General features: G+C 33.5%; 1 protein-coding gene across 1 annotated transcript in view; it reads left to right on the forward strand.

Moving 5' to 3' along the window:
* Positions 1–10,354, forward strand: part of LOC106458536 (huntingtin-like) — a 269,635-nt gene that overhangs the window by 105,842 nt on the left and 153,439 nt on the right. Inside the window, exons 23-24 of the mRNA XM_022384781.1 lie at positions 4,151–4,377; positions 7,633–7,756. Coding sequence (XP_022240489.1) covers positions 4,151–4,377; positions 7,633–7,756 — 351 coding nt within the window. The remainder of the gene's footprint in view (positions 1–4,150; positions 4,378–7,632; positions 7,757–10,354) is intronic.

Genomic DNA, 10,354 nt, shown 5'->3' on the forward strand with positions numbered 1-10,354 from the left:
CTACAAAGCAAAGATTGTAAGAAGGAAAAATATAATAGTATTACGTACAAATCACACAAGTTTTTCATTCTAAATACTGAGTCATATTATTATTATTATGAACTAAATATAAAACTATGCTAAATTATTGAGCTTAAAACTACAAATTTAAATTCAAAAGAATATAAAAAATCACAAACTCTTTCAGTTCAAAGTCCTAAGTCTATTTCATGTAAAGACTTGGCACTCGCCACTCGGTAACTCTTAACCCTAACAATCGTGGATCAACTTCTTTCCTAAAAAATATACCTATTTTGAGTTAATTTTTCAATATAATGATTAATATAAACAGATACACCATGCAGCATAAAAAAAAATAAAAGTCATGTACATCCCATGCAGTTTTTTCCAGAAGCAACTTTTCTAATGCTTATAGAAAAACCCTATTGGCCAATACTAAATACAACCTCTACATAAAATGGCAGTTACTATAATAAGCACCACCCACATCATATTGTAAAATCCAGAGAATAACGTTTCATCACATGCTTTCCTTATCATCCTATGATTTGTCAAGTGGGAGATGCAGCAATTGGAATAATTGGTACTGAAATTGACACTTTCGACTAGGATTGGCTAAAACTTTTACAACTGAGGTTTAACACGCCCAGATGACGTTTTATAAAGAAAACAGACTAGAAAAAGGTTTAGATACCAATCATAGATGTCAGGACCAGTGCTGAGGTGAAAGGAAATATCTTAAAAAAATTTTTGAAAAAAGCATTTCTTCTTGGAGGGCGCTTATTTACAGTCTAAAACGTGTATTAGGAATTTTTTTCATTAAATTCCTCTTTAAACTTCATTAAATAATACAATTTTGTGCAAATAATTGAATGTTATGCTACTATTTATAAAAACAAAATCAGAAATCCATTAAAACATAAGTTCTCTATCATTTTTTCAATTCACAAATGATTTTGCCCTCACACTTGCATTGCCTACTAAGAAAGTTAGTAGCTGGTAGTCATCGGGTTAATATCCAAAGTGGGATTTTTTTAATTAATTTTTTTTCTTTACATTGAAGAAGTCTTTTACTTTATCTTAGTTTCACAGTCTCTTATTTTTTCCTCACACTCAAATTTTTTACATCAAACATTTTTGTTTGATATATATTTCTACAATGAATTCTGAGGTTACCACTTTGGGTATCATACTTCCTACTAGTAATATTTCACACGCTGTAGGGAAGGGAAACCTGTTGTTGGATTTATCTGTGATTATCTACCATGAGATTGGTCATTATAATGGTCAACCTCCTTTTCCTGAATTTGCCCCATTTCCTACTGAACAAGCCAAATCTGTTTGGGCCTATGAAGATTTTGTTAGCCTTTTTCCACCACTAGATTTTGCCATGTCTTTCTGTGCCCCACCTGCCGAATCAGCTAGGCCTAATACAGCATTTTTAGACATGATTTCTCAGGTATATGAGGTTTTATCCATTTTCCTGATTTCCTTTGATCCTCGTCCTTCTTTGTTGCCCGATAGTTCCTCCTCTCCAAATTTAGTTTTCTCACCATCCCCAGATATTAGGGTTCATGCTGAGCAATTTGCTTCACAATTGGTTGAGGGTGCCAGCATGCCATGCCTTCCATAAGCTACAGATCAGTTTGCATTAGTTTATCAACAGGCTGACTCTCCGTTTCTCGACTCTCAATAGTTGGGGGTATATTTTACCTGTGTGGAGAGTGGTCCCTGATTTTCGTGCACATTTAACTCATGCCCAGTTTTAATGCCTTTGTCTTACCCTTACTTCTCTTCTTTGGTATTTATCTACTATCCATCTCCTTTCCGAGGCAATCCACCAAGACCTTGAAGGTTTTTCAAGGGAAAACCTCTCCCTTATTACCTACAGGTTGTCTCTTTTGTCATCTTCAGCTCTTGCTTTACACACATGTTTTCTCTGTTGTTGGGATCTTCTGGATCGAGATGCAGCCTTTTCTCAGGTTCATTTGCCACCTCCTTAGCTTAGGGTGTACATATGGCCCCTTTTCTTCACGAGTATGTTTTCAATCATGTACACAAGACTTTGGAATTGTGTGTGGAGTCTGTGCATCAACACTCTACCCTTTCCTCTTTGATAACATGTTTGTTGCAGTCGAAGCCAAGACAAGCCCCCTATTCCTGTTTCCCATCCTAGTCCTTCTTGGCCCTTACCTGTTCCACCTTCCAGAGGTTTCTCATTTCATTGTTTTATTCGACATAGATGGGCATGTTGCCAACAGATGGCTGGGTTTTGGATTGTAGTCGACTTGCAGGTGGTATGATCCTCTATCCTACCCCCACATGTATGTTGGTACCCAGTGGCAGTATTTTGAATTGTAGTTGATTTTATGACAGCATGATCTTCACCCACCCACCCACCCCTGTTTGAATGTAGTTGACTTTCCGTGTATGGTCCGTTGCACCCTAGCACTCTACACCTTTTAATTTTACCCGCTTTCATATTTTCTGGGATAGAGTTTCATAAATATTTTATGGTTTGGATCACTGTCCGGCCTTAGTTCTCTTCCACTTGAATGTGCTCTTTTGTTTTTCTGACTATGTGTGGAACATCTTTGTATGATGGGCAAAGCATATACCTAGTTCAGAAGTGGCGTGGTCTCCCACATCAGATCTTAAAATATGACTGTCACAAGTTAGGGAGTGTTCTTTGCATGCTTTCAAAAGATGCTTATTTCTTTCTCTTGCACAGGTCCCTCCGCCTATTCAGTGTGGGATTCTAGCTATTTATGCAAGAATAGGTAATGTACTGTATCAGAAGTTATAATTTTCCTGTATTGAAAATGTATTTCCAATAGATACTTACCTTGTCTCATGCTTCCCACCCTTCCTCCCCACTGAAAACTGGTGCTTCCTTCTTATGCCAAAACTCGACGTGATAAATTGGTAGAATTGAATAAAGGGAGTCATACGTGTCCAGAGTGTATGTTGCATTCTTATTGGTGAAGGGTTGTTGCATGAGAGATGCATTGGAATCAGTCAATTCCAATTGAGAGGGGATAAAAGGCTTGTGGCATACGTAAAAAAAAAAGTACATATAGAGTGCAGCACTGAACGAGAATAGCTATTTATGTGAGAGGAAGTAAGTACCTATTGAAAATACATTTTCTCTACAGGAAAATTATAATTTTTTAGCTTATTAGAAGAAGTCTGCTGCTACTTTGATTCATTAAGTGTACCTGGGTCATAGGGTGTCATATCTTTGTATTAAATTGATTTCATGAGCCTACATGTTTTTCTAACTTCATAAGTGACACCAGCAAAATGTTTCTTTCATAAGAGCTTTTCCTTTGTAAAGGTGAATGTGTAGCTTCAAGCATAAAATTTAGGTTTATCTTAATTTATGGTCATTAAAAATGTATATTACAGTTTGTAAGTTTTTATTTCATATGAAGTTTGACTTAATTGTATTTTTGTTTTAATATGTCCTCTCTTCCACTAGTAAAGGAAGTTACAAATTGTTCATATGGGAGCCAAATATGAAAATATCAACACATTTTTATTAATAGAAGATCAGAAAAATTAGAATATTTACTCATTAATAATAGTTTTAGGATAACATTAGATATAATGAATGAAAGAAATTCTGGTTTGAAAGTTCAAACAGACTCCTCTTTTGTCATATATGGATAGTGTACTTTCAACATTTGATTGGTCAGTAAAGTATAAATATATCAGTGGCCCATCCATCTCTTTTGCCTGCTATAGCAGAACACAAATTCTGCCTGAAAATGTAGTAGGTTCTTCATGATAGAGTTGGGCAAAAAGAAAATGTGCTTTTCACATGTTAAAGGTAGCATAATACTCTTGTTTTTGAACATAAACAATTTCTGAAAACTGGCTTATTTTGCACATTTAGCTGTGAAATTTACTTCATGAAGTTTGTGTAGAAGTACTATCATTAAAAAAATGTGAAAGAGTGTAATTAGAATTCAAAACTTGGTTTTCACTGAGGAGGTTCATTTTTAAAATTGACATTTAGTTTACCTGTTCTAAAAAATGTATTAGCCATGTGAGAGTTTTTTGTAATTATAGTCTACACTTCTAAGAATGTTTTCAAATTTTTTGACCAAAAATCAAACCAAGTTAATTCTTTTTATTACATATACAGTTGCTAAAGTCTCTGTTTGGCACAAACCTGGCAGCCTTGTGGGAAGGGTCACAGCAGCCAAATACAACAAGCTGCAAACCTGGTCGTGCGGCTCGACTCAGCACTGCTGTTCATCCTGGACTTTATCATAGCTGTTTCACTGTACCTTACACTGAATTTACACAGTCTTTGGCCAGTAGTAGTGCTAAGCCTACTCTTTTAACTGGTGATGGAGAACAGCTAGGAAGGTAATACTCCAATAAAAATGTATATGTTATGTCGGAAAACATTTTGAAAATTTGTCTGTGATCAAATTTGTAAATTACTCCGTTATCAGTGACTGACAAGGTTATTGTAAAGCTGAAGTACTGATAAGATTATCAGAAAATATTGTTTTGAAACTGACAAGAGTTATTAACAGTATGAAACATTTGGGATGATTGGTTTTAAGTAGATTAATATGTTTTTAATTGATATGGGATAAACGTGGAAACCTATGCTGAAATCTCATATAATAAGAGATGATAAAGGCTACCTTGAAAAATATAACAAATAAGAAAAAACAAAGAATTTAATAGTTCTAATAAAGATTACTGAAATCTTGTTTATTACTTAGTCATAAAAACATCACCAAACTAAAAACTAATTAAAGAAAACTGGGAAGATATTGGTTCATGTGAAGTGTATTTAATTTGTTTTGTATTAAAATGGGAAGTGAAACTAGCATTAAAGAGAAAGTGTGAAGTTGTTGATTTCTGTAACACTGTTTGGAAGTCAACATTGAGTGATATTAAAAATATGTGATGTAAGAAAACTAGTGATAAGGAGAAGGATGAATTTATTAGTTCTTATATAAATAACATAGAAGTTTCCTATAATAACTAGTAATTAAAACATTCAGTCAAAGTAAAAGATGTGATAAGGATAGGGAGGCAATTGACTCATGTAAAATTAACTTTGTAATCTCCTGTATTAATTAATGATAAAAGCAAAAAACTAGTGATACTGAGTATTATATAAAAACTTAATATTAATATGTCAGGTGCAGGCTAAATGAATAAAATGTAAAGGTAACTATGAAATATTTCTGAAATGATACTAGAGATATGATTTGAAAGTAAAATTTTTATAGATAGTCTATAATTGTACTTTATTAGCTTGTAAGAGTTATATGCTTAAAAAGTAAAACTAGAGAAAACATGGAGTTGGAAGGCTGTAGTTTTCTGTAAAAACAACTTTATAACTTTCTATATAAAGTATTGTGGAAAGTAAAAAACTGGAAATCTACACAGCCTACCAATTAGTAAATAGACACCACCTGAGAAAGCAAATCAACTGTCTCCATTATCTTATGTACAAATAATGCCTCAACATATAAATACACACATAGTTTGATAAAGACCATAGGATACAAACAGTCATGTCACAATTAAGAAATTTCTTGAATTAACTGGATTTTCATAAGGTTGCATAGTTTGGCAGAGGGAGGATAGTCAAAGTCAGTAAGAAAATGCAATTTCACTTATATTACTTTTGCCACATGGAATAGGGTGACAATGTAATTCAAGTCACCTTAGAAACCAACAGTTCAATCCTAGTTTTCGGTGCCCAAAACTATAGAACAGGCTCTTCAGGCTGTGAGAGAAATGTAGAGGATGACCCACACCAAATGGTTAATACTATTGCAGGATAGTTCCATATGTGCCCCATTACCATCAAAGTTATTTCATAATGTAGGGTATAATGGCAGAGTAGCTATTCTGAAGACACTCCTTGCTTCATAAAATATTGTACATCAACAGTAATTGGCATCACAGTTGCTGTCACACCCTTCACTCTTTTGAGAGATTATAATATTTCTAACTAGCCCAGATATCCTCAGTTCCAAAAGAATGGACACATTTGGTTTTAGCAACCATCTTCCTAGGAACTTTCATTGAACTGCATGCAAGCCATGACAAAATACAAAAGTGTTGCTGTTATGTAGTGAAGTGTCATTTGGGTAGCTGGATAATCACAGCTGATGATATGTGAAGGGATGGTTACTTTTACTTGATATGCCACAAGGAAGACCTTCTACCATCTATGTTATTGACCATTTTACCAGACAAGACAGAATTATGATGCAAGAAGGGGCTTTGCTCATTCAGCCTGAATCAAAAATGATGGCTTGAAGATCATGGTGTTACCACTCACTTATGACTAGTCATTGGATGTGAACCCTTAGAAGCATGTGTAGTCCATCCTACAAAAGTGTTAAACAGTCACCTCCTAATGACAATATCCAAGTTCTTTACCAGGGGTGGAGTGCAGCCCCCCACATGCCCAGACTTCAGTTCCTGTGATTTCAATGTGTAACTCGGTTTCTGACTTAAATATTATGAGGTTCAGAGTGATCCACTGAATACTAGAGGCAATATTGCACTCTATGTTTTATGTTTGTTTATTTAATAAAATGGCATTCTATCTGAAGTATGCATTTGTTTACTTAATGATAGGCTGTGTATTGTTTTCTTAGAAATCATCAGTATTAACTAAGACTGAAGATGTACAGAGAAAGTAAAACTAATAAGAAGAGAAACTTGAAAACTATTGACCTCTATAAAAATAGGTTAGATATACCCTGTGTTAATGGTTATACAGACATTTAGGGAAAGTTCAATGAGAGATATGGAGAAGCTGGGAACCAATTGGCTCCTACAGATATAATTTATAAAATATATTGTATTAAGTGGTGATTTTGACATTGTCTCCACTTTTTCACCTTTTCACCATGTCAACATCACCAGTTTTACCTTTTCACCATGTCAACATAGTGAGCAGGTAAAACTGCTAATGTGAACATGCTGGGAATGTAGAACTGGTGATGTTTACATGGTGGAAAAGTAAAACTGATACTGTAAACATGGTGGAGAAAGAAAACTGTTAATAGGAGCATGGTGAGGGAATATGATTAGTGATATGAACATGCTTGGAAAGTAAAATTTGTGGTAGGACATGGTGAGAAGGTAAAACTAATGAAGTGGACATTGTGGGTAAGTAAAACTGGTCATGTGGACATGGTGGTAAGGTAATACTGGTAATAAAGGGGTAGTTAGGAAGTAAAACTGGTTATTTGGAGGAACATGGAAAGTTATTAGCACCTTTAGAAATAATGCAGAATCCTGTATAATCAGTAGCATGTGAAATACAGTTTAAAAGAGACTGATAATAAAAATAACTGAATGACATGTGAGTGTAAACATCAATGTCATAATGATATTCAAGTTTTAAATTTTATGTAATTGTTTGACATTAAGGTAATATTATTTTGTACAAGTGTTGTTTTTGTACTTATTTTGATGAACATCACTTTGAATTTAATGTTATTACTTAGTAAGAGATATTTTATTAAAAAAATTAAATATTTATGTCGGTTGTATTATTTCTCTTGTCTGTTTTATAAGGTGTTTTTTTTTTATCTTAACAATCAACAAGTTATGTTTGTTTTGTTTTCAATAAAGTTGGTTAAGCTGGATGAGGAAAAGAAGTGAAAGAAAACTGACCTCTTTGCTGAAATCAGGGTCTAGAGGCGAGAAGGCTTCACTCAGCTCTCACATAAGACTGTTTGAACCATTGGTTATAAGGGTATTTGTTTCATTCCTTTGTATTTTTTAGTTACACATATATATATTTATTTTTATTTTTCTGGTATTTATGGTCTAGAAGCTAAAGGTAGTGTGGAATAATTTTTTGATTTTTTATCAAACAAAGCTGTTTTTAAATACTGTATATATCATATCTGTTTTATCTAGTGTGAGGTTTAAATTATTAACCTGAGATATATGTGAGCAGATTGAACTGTGTATTTGTGCATGCTGAAAGTTTAACTTAATTAACATTTGTTGTAAACTTTTAAATATGATTATGCTCTAACTGTGAATCATAGCAGAGTGGTGCGTACTGGTTTGCTCCTGTTTATCTGTCTGTCTGTTCATCCAAATCTCGTGGACAAGATATTTCAAGATTGGGGAGATGTATTTTGACCAAACTTACACAATAGCTAACTACATACAAGTTCTAGACCTGGTTAATTTTGAAGGTCATGGGTCAAAGGTCAAAAGGTTATTGGTACATAGAAAAGAATAGTACAGATCTTTTTTTCTAGTTCAAAAGTCTTGATTTATGTAAGGATTATTCCCATATTGATTATTAATGATCTACTCATTAGCTTTAGTGCAAGTTAACTAATTTACACTATGCATTGTGCTCATCAGCTGGTGTTTCAATAAGAAATGGATCATTTCTTTATACTTTTATCTTAAATATTAAGCTTTAATTTATTGATTTTTTAAATTTCTGTCTCATTTATTTGAATTGTCTATTTATTTGGAAATTTCATCCCAGATGTAGTCTTTCTTATGTTAATGTAGCATGTAATTGTTTCTTGTATCAACCAATTATTCATCTTTTATGCTAATGGTTATGAAGAGTTAAAAGTTCATACTACAGATACCAAGTGATGATTTCTCCATTTTTCTATGAAGTCAGTTTCATTACTGTTATAAGTTATAATTTTGAAAATGGTTTTGAACGTTTTTAATTAATTATCAGTGTTTATCATTAGATTAGTATGTGAAAGCAATTCTAGAATAAGTGTTCTGTTAGATATACATGACTGTTTCCATTTAAATATAGTGCAAGGGTTAAATTTAGTTATTTTTAGAAGTGATAGTTTATCGCAGGTTTGTTTACACAACTGTGTGTGTGAAGGATACACTGTAGAGTTCAGTTGTTGTGAATTGGTGCTTATATTATTGCATCGTGTTACTAGAACCTTTTAAGATTTTTTCACTGGTTTGATCAAGTGTTATTACCTCATATTATTTCATAGTGTTAGAAGGTTCTAAGCCTCAGTCAGGCTATAAATATGCATACAAAATGTAGTTCATGTAAGTTAGACAAAAATAGACGGTTAGTTCAGGTACATACCTAGAGCTAGATTGTGTGTTTGTAAGTTTAGCCATAAAGAGTGTATAGTGGCTTTTTTTTTAAGTGAAGTTATCACAGATTATATTGTAACAACAGAGTAGAGAATAATAATATTTCTTCTCAATTGTATTCTAAAGTAACTGAAAAAACCTGTGTGGACTTTTGATGAAAAGAGACAATTATCTAAAGCTCTGGATATAACTGTGGTAACCAACAGTGTAATGTAAGTGAAATTATCACTGATTGTTTTCTAACAACAAAACAGGGGAGAATAAATCGTCTTTTCAATTGTGTTCTGAGATAATTGACCAGTCTGTGGGGCTCAGACGAAAAGAGATGGTTATTTAAAGCTCTGGATACAACTGTGATGATTAACTGTGTAACAAACATTTGTATATACATTTGACTTGTGTTAATATATTATTTTAAAACAGTTGGACTGTGTACTTTTTGTTTATTGTTCAAATTTATTGCCAAGAAGTCATAGACACCTACTGTAAAAAATCCTGCTCACTCACAGATAGAAACCTTACATTTGCGAGCCAACCACGATTATACAGTGGTAAATGTCAGTAGAAGAAAATGTGAACAACAGTGAAAATAGGCTTATATATGCACATCTCTAGTGGTGACTTGAAAATATTGTACAAATCACAACCACACCACATAACCATGTTGACTGACTTTGATAAGTGGAGAGAGAGAGAGAGATGAGTGACTTGAACTCAGAAATAGTGATCTATGAGAATTTTTAAAAGAACAAGACCTAGAGAGAGAAGAGCATCAACAGAGAAGAGAAAGAAAGGTGAGACTGAAAATGGAAAGAATAAGAGCACAAGAAGAGGAAGAGAGAGAGAGAGAATAAGAGCACAAATTGAGATTGCCAAGCTCACCCAAAAGAAAGATGAAGGACCCAAGAATGACAATGGGGTCAGGAACAACCAATCCAAGCTGCCCTAATTTACTGAACAGAAAAACGACATAAATACTTTCCTGGAGAGGTATGAAAGACTTGCTCAAAAATTTGCAGGCATGATATCAGAAGATTCCATGGACTAAAATTAAAAAATTACCCTATAGACTTAACATTTCATGAATTCAAAAGTAAGATCCAAGAATTACAAGATAAAGCTAATTGTAATTTTGGGATTCTTTGTTAAAGGTTTTATGCACTAATTATGATAACTAAAATGAATAGTAAAGAAACATTTGAACTTGTTAACCCTCTCCAGACAGGTCATGGGTCAAAGGCCA

Source organism: Limulus polyphemus, unplaced genomic scaffold (assembly GCF_000517525.1).
Source record: "Limulus polyphemus unplaced genomic scaffold, Limulus_polyphemus-2.1.2 Scaffold482, whole genome shotgun sequence".
NCBI lineage: Eukaryota > Metazoa > Arthropoda > Merostomata > Xiphosura > Limulidae > Limulus > Limulus polyphemus.